This window comes from Colletotrichum costaricense (genome assembly GCF_030867565.1).
Source record: "Colletotrichum costaricense strain IMI 309622 chromosome Unknown Scaffold_1.1, whole genome shotgun sequence".
In the NCBI taxonomy this organism is placed as follows: domain Eukaryota; kingdom Fungi; phylum Ascomycota; class Sordariomycetes; order Glomerellales; family Glomerellaceae; genus Colletotrichum; species Colletotrichum costaricense.
In genome coordinates, this window is record NW_026848230.1 from 1485686 (window position 1) to 1503213 (window position 17528).

At 53.7% G+C, this 17528-nt stretch overlaps 6 protein-coding genes across 6 annotated transcripts; 2 read left to right on the forward strand and 4 right to left on the reverse strand.

Moving 5' to 3' along the window:
* Nucleotides 1–913: 913 nt before the first annotated feature.
* On the forward strand, nt 914–2125 carry CCOS01_00542 (uncharacterized protein; the record flags this gene model as incomplete). Its single annotated transcript, XM_060448739.1, has 1 exon — nt 914–2125. One exon carries the CDS (start codon nt 914–916, stop codon nt 2123–2125), a length of 1212 nt encoding a protein of 403 aa, XP_060320177.1.
* Nucleotides 2126–2414: 289 nt separating this feature from the next.
* Nucleotides 2415–3924, reverse strand: CCOS01_00543 (uncharacterized protein; the record flags this gene model as incomplete). The annotated part of the gene is made up of 8 exons (XM_060448740.1): nt 2415–2495; nt 2567–2635; nt 2755–3157; nt 3247–3412; nt 3470–3531; nt 3595–3627; nt 3679–3691; nt 3762–3924. The coding sequence occupies 8 exons, from the start codon at nt 3922–3924 to the stop codon at nt 2415–2417; spliced, it is 990 nt and encodes a 329-aa protein (XP_060320178.1).
* Nucleotides 3925–9964: 6040 nt separating this feature from the next.
* CCOS01_00544 (uncharacterized protein) lies at nt 9965–10114 on the reverse strand (the record flags this gene model as incomplete). Its single annotated transcript, XM_060448741.1, has 1 exon — nt 9965–10114. One exon carries the CDS (start codon nt 10112–10114, stop codon nt 9965–9967), a length of 150 nt encoding a protein of 49 aa, XP_060320179.1.
* A 1286-nt stretch (nt 10115–11400) lies between these two features.
* On the reverse strand, nt 11401–11785 carry CCOS01_00545 (uncharacterized protein; the record flags this gene model as incomplete). Its single annotated transcript, XM_060448742.1, has 2 exons — nt 11401–11494; nt 11601–11785. 2 exons carry the CDS (start codon nt 11783–11785, stop codon nt 11401–11403), a joined length of 279 nt encoding a protein of 92 aa, XP_060320180.1.
* A 125-nt stretch (nt 11786–11910) lies between these two features.
* On the reverse strand, nt 11911–12240 carry CCOS01_00546 (uncharacterized protein; the record flags this gene model as incomplete). The annotated part of the gene is made up of 1 exon (XM_060448743.1): nt 11911–12240. One exon carries the CDS (start codon nt 12238–12240, stop codon nt 11911–11913), a length of 330 nt encoding a protein of 109 aa, XP_060320181.1.
* Nucleotides 12241–14517: 2277 nt separating this feature from the next.
* Nucleotides 14518–16500, forward strand: CCOS01_00547 (uncharacterized protein; the record flags this gene model as incomplete). The annotated part of the gene is made up of 2 exons (XM_060448744.1): nt 14518–14589; nt 14668–16500. 2 exons carry the CDS (start codon nt 14518–14520, stop codon nt 16498–16500), a joined length of 1905 nt encoding a protein of 634 aa, XP_060320182.1.
* Between the last annotated feature and the right edge of the window lie 1028 nt (nt 16501–17528).

Genomic DNA, 17528 nt, shown 5'->3' on the forward strand with positions numbered 1-17528 from the left:
CGTTGAACGCAGTGTCCTGATACCGATGCTACCTGGCCAACTTTCTTCCGACGACCACTGTTGGTGTTCCAGCCTGCCCAGAAAAATACCCGAAACTACAATCCTAGCCCGGGAGCATATTATAGCATGAGAGGTGCAGAAGTTAGTCGCAGCGTCAAAAGCCGAGGATTCAAATTGTGGCTTAATTCTGAATTTTGCCTTCTCTCAAAACATCTCCCTTGACCTACCGATAGCTAGCAGGCCAATCAAAGTCGGCCAGTCCAAGGTATCCGTAGATCGACTATAAAATGCAACCCTTCGTGTTCGATTGCAACACCTCGTGAGCAGTCTCGACTCTCTGATCGAATAGGCGGCAGGGTCTCTCGCCAACGGCCGAAATCATCTCTAAGCAATCGTAACGATCTCCGTCATGGCGTCCAACTCAACTTAACGAGTACGGAAGGCAAGATGGAGTACTAAATGGTAACACGCAAGCGACCGTTTAGTTATCTCTTTTCGTCGGGGTCGCGGGGGAGAGAAAAGGAAGAAAGAAACGTTATTCTTGTATTTCGAAATGTGGCGTTCTTACTTGGCTGCGATTGGCCCTTTCGCTACGAGTGTATAATGTGGCAGGATCGCCCTCGTCAGACCGTTATGTTTAACCGTTAGGCAGCGCCGACTTCCGCCGATTCTGACGACAACTCTTGACCAAGTGCAGTTATGGCATTCGTATAAGAACTCATTGGAACTTGACAAGGGAGATTCGGAGAATGTGCGATATTTATAAACCAAACATCACTTTCTCTGAGTCCTTTGCTCTACACACATTATCTCTAGACTCCTGACAAGACCAAATACCACCAAAATCTCTACTCATCAAGCTCTCGTCCACCCGGACAAGAATTCATTCTCAGCTACCTAGATTGAAAGAAACATGGCCTCATCACGCGCCTGGACATTCACCAACCGCGGCACCCCCCGCTCCGTCCTCTCCCTCATCTCCAGACCAACCCCAACCCTCCCACCAACAACCCAACTCCTCGCAAAAGCCAAACCCGTCCCCGGCGCCGCCGACGGCAACCAATGGCTCCTCGTAAAAGTCGCACACGCGGCTCTGAATCCGGGCGGACACCTCTACATCACCAAGCTACCCGGCGCCGTGCGCGCCAAGACGGCGGTGCCGGATTGGGACTTGAGCGGGACCGTAACGGATGTGTGGAGCCCCGAATCCGTTCCCGGGTCCGATTCCAATGTGGGTACGTCGTCGGCTCTCAACGCCGAACCAAGCACAACCGCAGCAGTCAAGAGCAGCACCTCCCGCTTCTTCTCACAGGGCGACCGCGTCGCAGCCTTCCTCCCCATATCCTACGCCTGGCCAACCGGCACCGGCGCCCTGGCAGAACACGTCCTCCTGCCCGCACGCTACGCCGTCCCCGTCCCCTCCCACGTCTCCCTCCGCGACGCGAGCTGCGTCATGACGGCAGGCTGCACCGCCGCCGTGACCGTCCGCGCAACGAGCCTCAAGCGAGGCGACAGGGTCCTCGTCAACGGCGCCAGCGGCGGCATCGGGTCTCTGGCCGTGCAGATGGCGCGCGCCATCGTCGGGCGGGAGGGCCACGTCGTCGGCGTCTGTTCGGGGCGGAACGCGGAGACGGTGTTGGGGCTCGGCGCTGACGAGGTCGTGGATTATACTGCGAGTCTTCCGGTGCCCGTCTCAAAAGTGTTGGGGGAGAAGTTTGGGGCTGAGGGGACAAGGTTCGATGCTGTTGTTGATTGTGTTGGTGTGCACGATGTTTATGTGCACTGCGCGGAGTATCTGAAGCCCGATGGCGTGTACTCTGCTGTGGGGATCAAGCCGGCTGACCAGTCCGTCGGGGCTCTCGTCAAGGCGGGCTGGCAGATGCAGATGAATGCGCTGTGGCCCCGTTCGACTTGGTTGGGCGGCACGGGGAGGCGGTGGGCTGCGACGGCCATGATGGATCCTGGGAAGGCCTTGATGGAGGAGGTTGTTGCTATGCTGGCGGATGGGAGGATCAAGGCCGTCGTGGAGAGAGAGGTTGGATTTGAGGAGGCTGTGGACGGGTATGACATTGTTGGTAGTGGGAGGGCACGCGGGAAGGTTGTTGTCAATGTCGGTGGACAGTAATCCAGCTCGTGGAGAATCGGTGTTGTTTGAGAGGTACCACTGGATGTAAAATCTTTGGAAGCATTATTTCTATTGGATACATAGATTCCTATTTAGACTTCGTCTTATTCTGAGCTCTTCTATAGATCGATCTGACCATCAAAGTATGATGCCAGTCTACAGTATGGTATATATGGTATATATCTTTGACTCTTCCTCTTCGACGAGCACAGCGCCCTTCGATGACAGCTCGCCCTCTCGTATGTCTCTCCAAGCCGTCCAGCATGTCTGTATGCCCGAAACTCAACCTTCAGCACACGAGCTCCTGCGCATGTCTATAGTCGAAAGCCACCACAACGGCCTTTGCATACGAAAGAGCAGCAGCCAAAACCTAAGAATATCAGTACGTCTCTCGAGCGGTATTATACCTGAGCAACTTCAAAGGAGAAGATCTCAACCTACGAAGATATGCATCAACTGATGACTGGCCCCAAGTAAGTCAAACGTCCTCGGGAACCATCTCTCCGGAAACTGACCCAAAAACAATTAGCAAAGTCTCCCGTAGCCCACGCATCAAGTTCAACGACCACACTCCCCGCAAGAAACACGAAGTCAGAAGTCACGTAAACGCAAGAGCAATGACAACTCACCTTGGCCCAATACACCAAAACAGCAACACAATTCCACCCCGCTGTCCCCAAAACCCACCACCCACCAACCTTATCCCACACCTCTCGTCCACCATCCGCAGCCAGCACCACCCCATGCCCGATAGGCGCCACAAACGCCGCGAGCCCAAACGCAGCGAACAACGCGGCGCGGTGGTGTCCCAAGTCCACGGCGCCCAGATCCGGCCTCGCCGTCGCCGCGGCGCAGAGGGCGGCCAGCAGGCCCGTCAGACCGACGTAGGCGTCCCGCGTGGCCGGGGAGCAGGGGAACACGTTGTGCGCTAGGGGGAAGACGGAGGACCACATTAAGGCGAGGACGCCGTGGAAGTCGGCTTTGATGCCCGAGAGGTACATGGATTCGCTGTGGGACATGAGGGTGTGGAAGCTTGAAGGGTGGTCAGCTTTGTACCTTTCTGAACATGTCGGGAGACAAAGGACGAAACTAGGAAAAGTTGATAACGAAAGTGAACTTACGCCGTGGAAAGGACGAAACATGTTGTCACCCCGACAGCGTAGGCTGTACAGACGACTACGTCTGCGGTTGAGGCGATGCTCCATCTGGCTGGTATTTCATCGCTGAAGACGTAGAATGGCAGCAGAACGAAGATTATGGCTCCTATCACGTGAGAGTAGATGTTGACTGTTCTCGCTATCAGATTGTAATATTTTACCAGCCTGATGCTGTACTTCAACTCACCCGACTCATTATGCGCATAGGTCCAACTGGCGAAACAGCCTGCCACGGAGCCACAAGCTGGTCTATCTCATTCTCCATTAGAACAATTCATCAAGAAAACATCACCCTTATTCAGACATACTCACCGATATCCGGTCTTGATATGATCGCTCCCACATCTTGACTCAATCAGTTGCTTGGTCCAGTATACCACGAGGAAACAAACTCACTGTTGCCACTCAGCTACACACTTGAGCGTTAACTCTTCAACTCAAAGCAAGAAAACTTTCACAAGGTAGCCTAGTTGACTCACGTAACTCCTCCCACGGGAGTAGCGAAGCCGCCGGCTTGGCAACCTTTTCTTCCGCCTCCTGACTCGGCCCGCTCCAACTCCATAGCCGCCTCCCGGGCGAGTCGTTGTCGATGGCCGTCCTCAGCCTGCGTCTCAACGCCGATGTTGATAGGAGTGCTGCCATTGCGAAGCGCGGCTATCACACCTCTCTCCTTTTTTGTTTTCGCGAGCGGGCGGGCGTCCTTCGGGGCGCGGCCTCGGTTGCCGGATGGAAGTACGATGCGTGTACTCGCGAGTAAAAAAAGTCTCGCCCAACCTTTCCAACGCTGTTATAGAACAATCGAATATAGGCTGAGTAAGTGCAACGACCAAACTTCCAATCAAGGAGGTTTCGAAAAGGCTATAATGCAACCTGAAAGCCGCGAGTGGGACACCGCAATAACCAAACTATACTCACGTGAAGCATCAACGCATCAAACAAATAGAGAGAAAAATCCCATCAACCTTCGACATCGACAGAGACTCCCATCGTAAAATCCCTTCAGTGCCATGAATCTGCCCTATTCGCTTCCTTTACTGCCGCCATACCCGCCAAACAGGTGTACCAAAACAAGAAAGCCCACCGACTCGAAACCGCGCCCCGGAAGCGCGCCGATCCGGTGCGTCCCGTGCATCGGACCACCGCTAATTGCGACGACGCTGATGCATGCCCATGAATAATGGCAATTGGCATCCCGTAAACCCATCCAATTGAGAGAAGCCTTAACAAGAAAATCCGCTAGGAGAAAAAGGTGAGCATAGTGCAGAAATGGAATCGTGCTGGAACTCCAATAGGGGGAAAACGTGCGCTTGATGCAAGGTTGGACCCTGAATCGAGGCAAACGTTGTGGTTCGTTGCCGCTCACTAGGTACAGCTCACTCAGGTTAAGTAGGAGATATTCTGGCATTTGACTCTGGAGTCGGAATGAAGACACGTTAGCCAGCAGAAACTACGTGGACGTTTTGACGTTCTTAACACAGAGACTTCCCTGAACTAGCAGACTGAACGAGACCAATGCTAGCCGGTTGGCGGAGTATGTCCGAGAGGTCTGACCACGAATTTAGCATCTAAAGGTAATTCATTTTTGGGCAACGTTGGGCAGGTAGAGTAGATGCCAGGTTGTTTCCACGAGCGGGACTCGATGGATTACGAGACCTGATGTCGATGGAAACACCGAGGCCGAGGACAATTCGAAAATGGGGTGGAATCACAGCCCGATGCTCCTTTATATCCGAATGATGGCATCTCAACCTATAATACACCATAGGAACAGAAACGGCGGCCCGATCCAGGTCGATCAGATTGATTCGAGTCGGTCGTGCTCTCTTACAAGTGGAACGAGTCGATGGTGGCGTTGGCAGTGACTTTGAGTCGTCGATTTTGACTTCACAGTTCCTGGACACGACTGGGCAAAGTATATCTCTCTGGCCAGAAATGTCAAACATGAACTCATATTTCGAAAAGTCAATTACTAAACCAGAAGACGTAGGGGCTAATTAGTTAACATCCCCTCTATCCGCCTCGTCGGCAGAACAGCCGTTCGGGATCGTAAAGCCGACATCATATCACTTTCTCATCATAGTCCTGCACTTTCTGCAAAATCAACACGTCATGTTCGAAGCAAACTATCCAGATACAAAACCAAATGGCAGGAGCCCTACCTGAACCCCATGAGATCTAAATGACGCCCACGACAAAGCTCGTGATCCCTTCGGATTCTACTCCGCTCTCCATCATCATAGTAACACAGGAGCTGGCTGCCTCTGCCCACTGGTATCAATATGAGAGTTGGGATAAAAGGGCAAAGTAATCCTCAGTATGTCCCGCCTTCAACTTAGGAGGGATTTTGAGCCTGGACCATTCCTTTCGCTATTGTCTTTTTCATAGAGGTGACGCATCAAGTGTCAACTGTTCGAGCTACCAAAGTCGCAAGACCCAAGAGGAACTTCGCAGGCTTCATCCTAAAGCGAAACTCTCTCAGCCGCCTCTCGTGTTTGCCCGCCACTTCCAACATCCAAGTATTCCATCAAGTATGATCACCTGGACAGGACGGAATACTGAGAAGAAGTCACTTAGCCCGATATAAGCCACACCCACCAAAGAGAAATGCCTGGCGCTGGACTAAGACTGCAACTACAACAGCGGTGCATAAGGCCCGAGAGAACGTACACGTTCAATCCTGCGGTCTCTTACTGAAGCTGTAAACCGCCTTTAATAGGGATCTATTTATATGGCAGACCAGGAGCATGTAATCTTTCGCCGAGCACTAGTTCACATTGCTAGAGACTTCTCAATGACAGGACCGTATGCCTGCCTCTGATGAATAGTCCATATCGGTATAAGACAGAAATGTCGTCTGTTCCCTCCTTTGCTACGTCACCAGGACGTCAAAAGCGACGCATATCATATGACAACCATGATCGCCTACGGTTTGCCTTCTCCCTAAATCACGTATATGAATTCACGGACGGCTTCTGGGCGAGCGCAGTCTCTGAGAGGATAGTCTTCACCTTGAGTACGTCCAGTCCTTTCCACAACTGCAAAGGCTCCATCGGATGGTAGCACCAGAATCGAAGGAAATGGGCCATCTTCGTGAGCACGTTGCCAGAACCGTTGGACTGCAAACAGGAAGCCTTGCCTTGGCCCCGAAAGACCGATTTGAAAGCGTCGGCTCCTTTGCGTACAAAGGGCGCTAGTATCAGCTCTGTATCCTCGCGCCTGGCAATCAATGTGTCCGTCCTCATAGCGAGACTGGTACCAGGATAGAGCTCAGGCACCGTCGTGGATGAAGGCAGCCATATGCGCCGGATCGAGAACCACTTACATGAGACGAATGTCACTGGCCGTTCTGCAGCACGCTTGCGCGTCTTCTTACCTGTTGCTCCCTTTCAGCCATTGGCACCGAAAGGCTTCACATGTTTCTGGAAGCCTTCGTTCTCCTGATCAACTCCTCGAAAACGTTGACGTGGGCTGTCAGCCACCACGCGAACAAAGGAGCAATGTCCGAACCCAGCCCATCTTGTCGTTGTTGGCATCCGGCACTCTGGGAGCCGCCGCCTCGCAAAGATGCTATCGGTCGGGCCAAGCCTCGTGCAACGTCGAATCCTCCAAATTTCAAAAGGGCGTCACCTCATGCTCCGTAACCGTAAAGCCTTTTTTCTCGATCTTGGTACGGGTCGGCCGACTCCCAGCGCCAGCACTTGAGCGAGACATTCCGCGTGCAACGTTTCCCGAAATCGCACTCCATCCTGACTCGCCATCGGGCCGGTGTTGCATGGCGCTCATTTACACTGCGACTTAGGCAGCAGGTTTTTGCCAACCCCCCCAACAGAGTGCCAACTCCGGGTTTCTGGGTTCTGAGTAGTGACGAGAGTAAGCTTACGTGCAGGGTGCGCCTGAAGCTCAGTGGTCGCCGTGGTCTGTGGAGAGGGTGCGTAATTAACTTGTCGGAGGAGACTGCAACCTCGAGACCTCGCGATCGTCCTCGCTTCGAGGTGGATATAGCTTGTTGACCCGCTACACCACGTTGCCCCTCCGCACGAGGATCATCAATTAGCACGTCGGAACGAGGGACGGGCTTTTTCGAGACGCTACCCTGTCGATCCCAGTTCTCGCCGTGGCCTACGGACTGATGCATTCTCCAGACAGAACTTTGGTCAACGACTCGTTTCCTGTTTCCTTGGAGGGATACAAACCAAATGGCTGGGATAGCTTCTCATCACCGCTTGATGAGGTGTAACGACCCTAGCTCATGTCTCAGACATGTCATCTAGTGCGACCAGCTGCTGTGGGATCACCCAGGGCGAGAATCCCATGATGGGGGTTTCCGTGATCTGGAAGCCAGTCGACCTGCTTCGGAGGGCGTCGTGGGCGGGCACACAGGAACGGACCGCTCAAATAATGAGCAAAAGGCGAAAGTCACCCCCAGTTCTTCATGATCCTCAGCGCAAGGTACGAGTCAATATCCCCGTCTCTCCACGATTCGAAAGAATACGATGCCCCCAATACTACTTCAAAGTGGCTAGTGCTGAGGCGGCTTGTGCTCATTGGCAAGGGTGCGGTCCGCAGTGTCAGAATGTATTACAGATCGCTTTCGTAGGGTTTGTGAGACACTGCGGACGTAAGGCAATACTCAGCGAACCCGTCTACGGTCTGACGGGTGCTGTATCCGGAATATGAAGACGAATTCATCTCTCTGATGCAAGACACTGTTTGTATCTGCCGCCGAGAAGAGAGAGAGAGAGAGAGAGAGAGAGAGAGAGAGTAAAAGTGTGCCAGCACTGGCTCGTTATTGGCACATCTCACTGCGCACCTATGCTATGAAGGCAACTGTAAAATATGCCTGCTGAACTGGGAGTCCGAGGCACTCAAGTCCCTGACTGACCGAAGCTATTGGCGCATATCGCAAGCCACACGAGAATCTCAATGTTGATCTGGACCTTGGCGGGGTATGAGTGGATATGTCGGGGACCTTCTGTTAGACGGTAAGACTGACTGTCATGTCCAAGATGGCATTTCTGGCGTTAAACCCGCATCAGTGCCACGCGATTGACAACTGGCCAAGATGATCGAGTCTTGCTTAGGTCTAAGAGGAAAAAGCAAGCGAAGAGGGTTAAAGTATGTGGAGAGGCTCCTCAGAGGTGGATCAGGGGCATCGTCTTTGCACTGCACCAACCGCCTTTCAAACGCAAGCCACCTGCGTGCTGCCAACCAACTAGGCTGTTTCGGGGCGCCCATCAAGCTAGAGCCTCGGTACTCGCATGAGGTCCAGGTCAAGTCGGTCGACGGATGGTCTGACAGCCTGGCAAAACAAGGTATGAGTGCTGAGTCCGTACGGATGTCTGTATCCCCACGGAGTATCCGTGCAGAGTGTGAGAAATGATGATTTTGTACCACTCGGAGCGGACTAAGGACTACGGCGATATCGCCGGGGTTCGGCGGCGGACGTTATCCCGGGCCGGCCGTACTTGGTAAGCTGAACAAGCTGTGCAAAGACCCCACCCGAGACATAAAGCGGTTGGCTTGATCGGCCGGACGGAAACACAGTGGCGAGCGCAGAGCTCGGGCGAGTAGTTCAATCTGGGTTTAGGAGCTGATAGCAGCGCTTGCGGCGTAAGGGGACGATCGCTGATGACGATGCAGTCTCTGATGGGGGCTGAACTGAATGCTCTAATGCTCCAGCGTCAGCGAGATGAGAGATGAGAGGCCGTCGATAACAGACCCATTGTTCGGCCCCGGATTGGGGTGCTTTGTCCGCTCCTTGAATCCGTCTTCTGTGTGGTCAACCCTGATCCTGGCCGCTTCCGCTCCTGAGTGCCCTGCAAGATTGGCGACGTTGAGCCAGGGGCGCATACGTTAGGTGGTTCAGAGATATTGCGTGCGTTTGATCTGTCATAAGCGTTACGTCTTCAAGCGGCACGCTGGCACTGCCTTCGTTTTCTTTTCGAACGCGGGGGATGCATATCCGTAGGGAACGAGACGTGTCGGTACAAACTTGGATGTCGTTGGGTGCGGCGGCAGGCAAAATCTTCTCTAGCACAGATGTAAGGCGAGAAACCCAAGCAGGACACTGACCAGATGGTCGGTGCAATCCATACGTCCAAGGTGCCGGGCTTGCACGGAGACACCTTAATCGAAATCGGTTCGACTGCCGACGGCCAGGGGCATTGTAAAAGTGGGAGAGGGCAGCGGCGCGCTGATGCTCAAAATGGTAGATAGGACTGCGTTATTCGGGAGCAACGAGCTGAAGCGGGATGTCGGCTGCACTGGCCTGTCCAAAGTAGGACATCGCCCGTAGCTGATTGCCGGAACTTCTGCAGCAAAGCAAGCAAGTCGACACCATCTTGGACGGCTGAGTGTCAAGAGCCCTGGCCCAATTCCCGCACATGACCAGCTAGTATTTGCCCGACAGGCCAGTTTTTACTAGGGACGAGCGGCGCAGGCCGGTCTACTGTGTAGACTAGACCGTCTAGTCCAGGAGGCGCGCATGGAAAGGCAAGGCACAGTAGATAGGTTGATGGATCCCTCGGAGGCCATGGTGTGCTGCATGCATTGAGATCTCCGCAACGGTGCAGCATCATGGCGGAGAGGTTGGCGAGGTGGCGGAGACAGGAGGGCTTCGAGTGGCCATGATGGAATTACAACTCGAGCTGTCTAGGTACCTGTGGGAGCCTGTAATTCAGGACTAATCTATGACGGCGACTAGCCAGTCGGGCGTGCGATGCGAGATGAGTGCGGCCTCACTGGCTTCATGTTGGAGAGGCCACATGGGCATTGGCTTGGGTCCCTTTATTAGCGTTGATGGCTGATGCGATGCAACGCGATGCCATGCCATGCGAGGCCTGCATGTGCTGCATATTTGAGTGCGCCCGCCCGCCCGCCCAACTGCAGGTTCAAGACAATTAGATCTGATATGTCGCTGGACTAATTAGACCAGACCAGACTTGGATGCTGCATACTGCGTACACTGAGGCGGCGATAAAAAAGCTTGGACACCTGTGCGGATGAGAACGAGTGGGGAGCAAGGTCGAAGGTTCGGTCCCTGAGATCCGCTCCGCGGCGTCGTAGGAGACAAAGTGCGCGGCGTACCAGTATGCTCCACGGATGCTGCGGCGGTCAAAAAAGTGACGAGAGAGGGGACAGTTCTTGGTTTACAAGATATGGTCTGATGCTGATGTCTCTTAAAGTAGCGGTGGGGGAAGAGGTATGGAGATTCTCATCGACCGACGCGTTCGAGATCCGTCTCTCTGACAACGACTTCAAGCTGGAGACTGGAATTACAGGTATCCGTATCCGTACGTCTGCGTCAAGTGACGAAAAGTCTCCGGCGGCCATTTTTGTTCGCCTCTCTTGTCTCCCCTGTCGTTGTCGGCAGGAGCAGCCGCAGAGCAAGGCCAGCAAGCGGTGTTGTGTCGCATTAAAGGCTCGGAACGGCACATGAGCAGGACTAGTGCAGAGTCGCAAGAGTCAGGAACGACGGTGGCTGTTTTCTAGCTGATGTGATGCGATTTGCGAACCAACATAGGACGTTGTATGGAAATGGCACGCATGACGCATGTGAAGGGTATAATAGTGGCTGGCGTGTCGTTGAGAAGAAAACCAGCCCGTGGCACCGTGTATGGAGTACGAAGTGTTTCCGAAGTGGTGCAGGAATGCGCTCGATACCAGAGCAGCGGTGATTGATGAGCTCCCCTCCGGGTTAGGCGTCCAAGATGGAGGTGGGTAATGTGAAGTTGCAATGACATGCCACACACAGCCATGTATGACACAGGCTACGATCCGGCTCCCGAGATGGCGTCCTCCATTGTTGTCTTGCTCACCATGTTCTGACTCTTTGGGGAGACGGCCTGAAACTGTACAACGCTGACTGCCGCCAACAACCGGAGCCGGGACGATAGCCGGTTCCTACTGGTCTTGGTGTTGGAGTTTTTGGGGAAACAAACGGCTCGACCGATGACGCCGCAAAGTCAGCTAGGCAGTTGAGGTGGAGAAGCGGTGGCTGATAGGATGAAATGCGATGCCGTCTCAAGTCGATTCAATCTGATGGGAAAGTGCGGATGGCGTATGAGTTGACAACGAAAGCCGACGAGGACATCAAAGAAGCGGACGGTAGAAGAGGCGCTAGAGGATAGTCAGAGACACGGCTTCGGGCGGATGGAATAAAAGCCAGTGAGGATGTCTGCAAACGGCGATGGAGTCGAAACGGCGCCAGCGTCATCTGAAAGCAGTCAAGCTCTTGGTGTCTATATCCCATACAGTACTCCGTGAGTGAGTAAGGTATTCGTAGTCAGTACTGCGTAGGCCACAGGAATGTTTCTCCCTGGAATTGCGGCATTGGTTGCGTGTGTGAGTGTGTGTGTCCCTGGAGAAGTCGAGAGGGTTTGACGGGAATGACAGGCAGGGGAGAGGTGGGTAGTGGACGGAGGAAAAGACCAGAGCTCGCAGCTGGACCGGGGCCGCTGCAGGGGCATAGCAGGGATGAGAGAGGGTGAGCCAGGGCCAGCATGGCTAGAAGAGGGCTAATGTGTTTCTCTTTTAGCGATAGAAGTCTTCGAGTGTTTCTGCCCCTCTACTGCGCAGTAAGAGGTCCTCTCGCGTCTCGGCGCCCCTCGGTTCCTGACAGCGGAAGCGTCACGATGTGGACGACGCAGTCTCGTGGTGGAGCGACTCTGGCTGTAGAATTGCATTCGTAGCCAGTAGTCTGCTGATGCCCTGTATGCGTACGAATAGTCTCCGTGGCGATGGAACATGACCGTCGAGGTAGCCAGGGCTCATCCATCTGACAGCGCTTCTGCCGTGTGTGGCGTGGCTCTCTTCTTCTCGTTCTTCTCGTTCTTGTTCTTCTTCTCCTATTGCCTTATCTCCGTGTTTCCGCGATTCCGCTTCTTCGAATTGCATCCACTCCGGACTCTTTCTCTTTTGGTCCAGGGGCTTCCGAGGAGAGGTAGGGAGGCATCTCATGTAGATGGTGCGCCTAGAGACTTGAATGCACGGCATGGTTTTGGGAGAGGGAGAGAGAGAAGCAGTCGTCTACGCCGCTGGCTCCAAGACCGAGTCTCTCCATGTGTGTGCTGCCATGAACATGATGCACAGTGACTGTATAGGTACTGTGATGCAAGTCAGTTGGAAGAGGATGCGTCCCAAGATGGTCTCAGAATAAGGTGAGGTCTGTCTGGAGAGAGAAAAGATTCCTCCATACGGAGTACCTACGCAGTAGAGTCAATGACAGCGATACGTACCGTGGTAAGGTGGTATCCACTCTCGAACCCATCTGGTTCCGATAGCAGCGTGTCATTGGATGAGATGAGATGCCAGTGGAAGTGCCCCCAAGATGCAAAGCGGTCTCGAAGAAGGACGGGTCAGGGACATCCCCGTCCCTGCTCCAATGGTCCTGCCCTGAACCCGGTACTTGCGGGTTGCACTTGCCGTCGTTGCTTTGCGCAGGTACCGTTCGTTCCTTCCATTCTTTTCCCCTTCCAAGACTGGATGGCAAGACCACAGGGCACTCAACAGTCGACACAGGCACAGGCACACAGGGCAGGCACGGCAGGGACCCGATTTAATTTTCATTTTTTCTTCTTCCTTGCCTTCCTCCTTGGCCCCCCCCCCGGCGGAGAGCACCCTGTCCTTGACATCCCAACCGCGACCAGCGCCGGTACGTATCGAATGTACCTCAAGAGCGGGCAGTGACAAGCAGCGAGTATTTCTCAAGGTATCCATCCCTTGACCTTATGTCGTTCCACGCAATAAAAGTACCTGGTTCGGTAGTGTATTTTCTCCTATTCCACTCCGTACCTTTGCCTACAAATATGACATATGTACGTAACTATGAATGCGTCTATCTACGTCCGTACCTCTGCGTTGGAAGGGGGTTCTGCAGTCAGAGCCAACAAAGAAGACGTGGAAATGTGACAAAAGAGAGCGAGAGATATCTATGTCACTACTGCGTAGGGAAGGAGGTAGTGGCATGGAAGTAAAAAAGTGTTTGCTACGCTACATTTGAGATACACGTGCGAGGCAGATGCGCATATCCACCATTCCAACATTTCACCCCCGATCCAGTCCCAGTGATTCCAGTCCAGTCCTTCCCGTCAAGTCTTCGCGCCTTGGGTCTTGGACCTTGCTTGGTCTTGCTTAATTTCGCCTACCGCATAGTACGGACCGCTCCAGGACGGTGCGGTAAGGCATGGTCTCCGTATAGCCTCCACTTACCTCTACGTAGTAAGGTACTCTTCTGCTTCTGCTTCTGCTTCTTTTGCTCCATTCTCATACTGCGCACTGCGTATGTACTCCGTAGGTTATTCTCCTAGACTCCTGGTACCTTGTCGTCCGTCCTGCCTCCCTTCCTTCAGTCAGTCCCCATCATTTGTCTCCTCTCTGGCTCCATGTCACTGCGGGTTGTGGACTGGCCCTCGCAGTATCTCCCGTCTTCAGCGTGGAATCGTAATCATTCCCAGCTCGTCCTTACCCACACCCCCAACATCTCATCCGCTTCATTCGCCGTTAATGACTACAATTTTAAACCAAGAGAAGTGCTACCCTCCGCACCAGCAATCCAGTCTGCCTCTCTTCATGCCATTGTTCGCTGGCTCCGTCCCTGGAGCTTGAACCCCCTCCCTCAATCTCCTGCAGACCGCCTTCGCGGCTCGCCTTGGCCTTGCACTTACCTTAGTAACGGATTCCCGTCCCCTTCACCACCTCACCCCCCTCCCCTCCTCCATTATTGGCGGCCCCCATCCACCACGACCACACTACTACCAGTTTACCACCACCGCTTACCTACTTCACACACACCTTACACCTCTTTCTCTACTTTCCTCCGCCATCGCGCCTCATTTCTTCTTCTTCCTCTCCCAAGCCGGCCCAACCTCTGCTTCAACACAAACCGTTGTTTATTCTTCGCGCAGGTCAGGGGCGCTGGATCCAGAGACATCCATGGGAACAACTCACTGGTCCCTTTGTGCAGACCCGAGATACCGAATCCCCATCTCGACCCTGTAAACCTGTCCGTCCTCGATCCGACCTTTTCTTCTGCTGCATGCACAGCGCAACCGTCGTCAACCCTCGTTTAGACTGCATCCAGTCCTCCACCGCCGACGCCTGCTTTCAACATTAAGCATGCTTTTTTAATCCTCAACCTGATACCTTGGAGACCTTTCGAGTTCCTCTTTGGAGCAACGACGGTGCCTGGATACACCTTACTAGTCACAACCCTTGTCTTAACCTCTTCCATCAGCCATGGAAACTTGCGAGGGAGTTCTCTTGATACCCCCTGATCGGGGCCAGATCTTGGGGCGCGCCATTTGGAAGGTATGGAATTGCGTTCGAACTCTCTGCAATATTGCCGTCCAAGAATTTTGTCTCTGACATTTTACTTCTTCTTTCTAGCCACGATATGTTGTTGTGGGAGGCCGTAGTGTCTACAGAGAAGCCGTCACCAGTCCGACTTTCCCTCAAAATGCCGCTTCAACCCGCTCGAACGGGACCGGCACCAGATCCCAGCCGCGGACCCCTGGCAACGACGACTACTACATCTCCATCTTCAAGTCAAAGGTAAGGCTCAACATGACGGAGTTCTCTGGCCCAAACCTAAGCCACCTGAACTTGCAGGACGACTGGGAGCCCTCCTACCAATACCCCGTCAGCTCTGTCATAGACTGTCAGGTGCAGATGCTCGCCCATCGCAAGCAGGGCCCCGTTCTGCCCACTCTCGTCATCACCATCAACGACAAGGAGAAGAAACGCCGTTCCAGTAGGGCTGCTGGCCTCATCTCGAGCAAAGAGTCCACTGCGACTACGCTCTGGTTTCGAACGCCCCCCGACGACCATCATATTAGTCTACACGAATGGGCCCGGTTTATTATTTCGAGAAAACTTCCCATGAGCCCAGAAAGCCCGGCTTCTCCCTGTTTCACCAACCCCTTCGCCCAGCAGCGTTCTCGAGATGTTGATTACTTCCCTCGCCCTCCGAGTGGGAACCCGAATCCCCGTGGCACCCTGCAACACAAGAACTCGACGCAGACATACTCAAGCCGAGACCGACCCATCACATTCAGCTCCGATTCTCCGAGTCTGCGTTCTAAGCGCAGTGATGTCTCGTCACCGACAAGTACTACCCATCCTGCTCATATGGGCTTCACCATCCCAGACCCCAACAAATACACTACTGTTCTCCCCAGCGACATCCCCTCGCCTGTCACAACGATGTCTATGAGCGACTATCAACGGAGCGAATTGATTGAGGGATGGACAGCGGCACAAGGACGTTCATCTACCATCAGCTCACCAATCCGCGGTCGAGGCAGCGTCAGCTCAGGAGGTGCCCAACCTTTTCCCGGTGCCGATTCTAGTTCACCACCGAACCAGCGAGAGACGATCCTCGACCGTGCTTTCCAATTGCGCTGCATCCCTGGCTCCGAACTCGAGACTCCGGGTGAAGAGAAGCTCACATCGCTGGCTCGATTCGATGCATTGATGCGGGAGGCCGACGAGAAAATGCGCCAACAGGTGAAAGAAGCACATGCCGAGAAGATTGCGATGCTCAGCGCATTCGATGTCGATGAGGACTCATCCGAAGAGGAGGCTGATGACGACGAGGAAGATGAAGACGACGACGAGCATGACGAATATGCACACGAGGCGGATGCCAGTGGCAATCGCCAAACCTTGATCGCGCCCAATGCCCAACGCGCCCTCGAATATCTCGCCAGTCGCCAAGAGGAAGCCATGTCACCTCGCTCGCCCGTGATGAGGAGCCCGCCTGCCAACTTCAGTGTTCCCCTGCAGGCTCCTGCGCGGCCACACACGGCGCATTCCAGGATGCGGCCGGGTGTGACGCAAAGGACGTACAGCCAAACTCAGCCCATGGGCCAAGAGAGGCTCGATGTGCCGACCTCTTCATCCGGTAAGACATCCGATGATGCCAACTTCCGAACCAACGGGGAAAAGCGGGCGTCCGTCTCCAGCGCCAAGCGACTTAGCTTCAGCGAGTTCACCAAGCGTCTCTCGAGCACCAGCAGCTTACTTCTCGTCCAGACCAACACCAGCGGCGGGAGCAGTTGCGGCAGCAGCGAGTTCGACCCAAGTCCATCTCAGGTACCCAAAGGTACTTTGAACGCTAGGGGCGTTCCTCCGCGACCTCGAGATCTCGAGAGAGATGAGCAAGAACGGCGCTGTGGATGGCGAAACAGCATCGGCTTCACCGAGGGCGGTATGATTTGATCCGAATTACTACCGCCTGCCAATCGCCGTGATTACCTACCCTCTTTACTATTGTCCACTCCGGCCGGATAGAACCCATACCATTATCCTTTCACCAAACCACAACCAACAGCTCAAACTTATACCCAGCTCACGCCACAGCATAGTTGCTATATGTTGTACGATTTTTGATCTGACGATACCATTGTTTGCATCTAATAACGACTTATGATCGGGGTTCACAGAACACGGACCTGGCGTTTGATATTCGTTCTTATTCTCTACGCGTTGATTTCCCAGTTGGAAGTTCACAGCATCATTTCGAGGAGGGAGGCATTCATCAAAGGAAGCAGCACCTCGACGTCAGAGACTCGAGGCCTGGCGGAGTCGACAGAGTCCCTTCGGTACATCAAGGCACTCACTAGGCAAGCAATATGTCGGTCATACCACGTTGCGTCCTGCCCTTTCTTATGTATATGGCCAGTTTTGTCGTCCGTTGTCTGACGAGGCGGGTACCACATATTTTGCAGGACGCTACCTACGAGTTCCTGACTTTTATTTCTCAACGCAATTTACGTTCAGATGGACATATAGAAATGTTGTAGTACAAAGTTGACGAGGGTGGATGATATACCAATCTATGAAAAGCATTTGAAACATTTCATAACTTATTCCTCTTACTGTCGCTGTTCTCTTGGCGTTGGCTTCTTTCCCCCCCAAGATAGAAAAAAACTCTTATCCTCCACAACGAGTCAACAACGCCCAGTCTTCACCCACTGAAGGGAGATTGAAGCAGCGGTCAAACAGCCTCACTGACGTTCTGACAGTCATGACGTCCCCGCCCATTGTGGCACTGTTCATCTCATTTTCTAGCCCGCGACGTCCACGGGCGATTCCCGCGAGATCGGCGTCGTCGCCTTCCTTATTCCCACCATGTTTGCGGTTTTCCCAGTGTCCACAGTGCCACAGCAGAACAACCTCGTCCACCCAGGGGTCCCATATCGTCATGACAGAGAAAAACAGGGTCCTTTTTATTGGGTGTTCGTCTG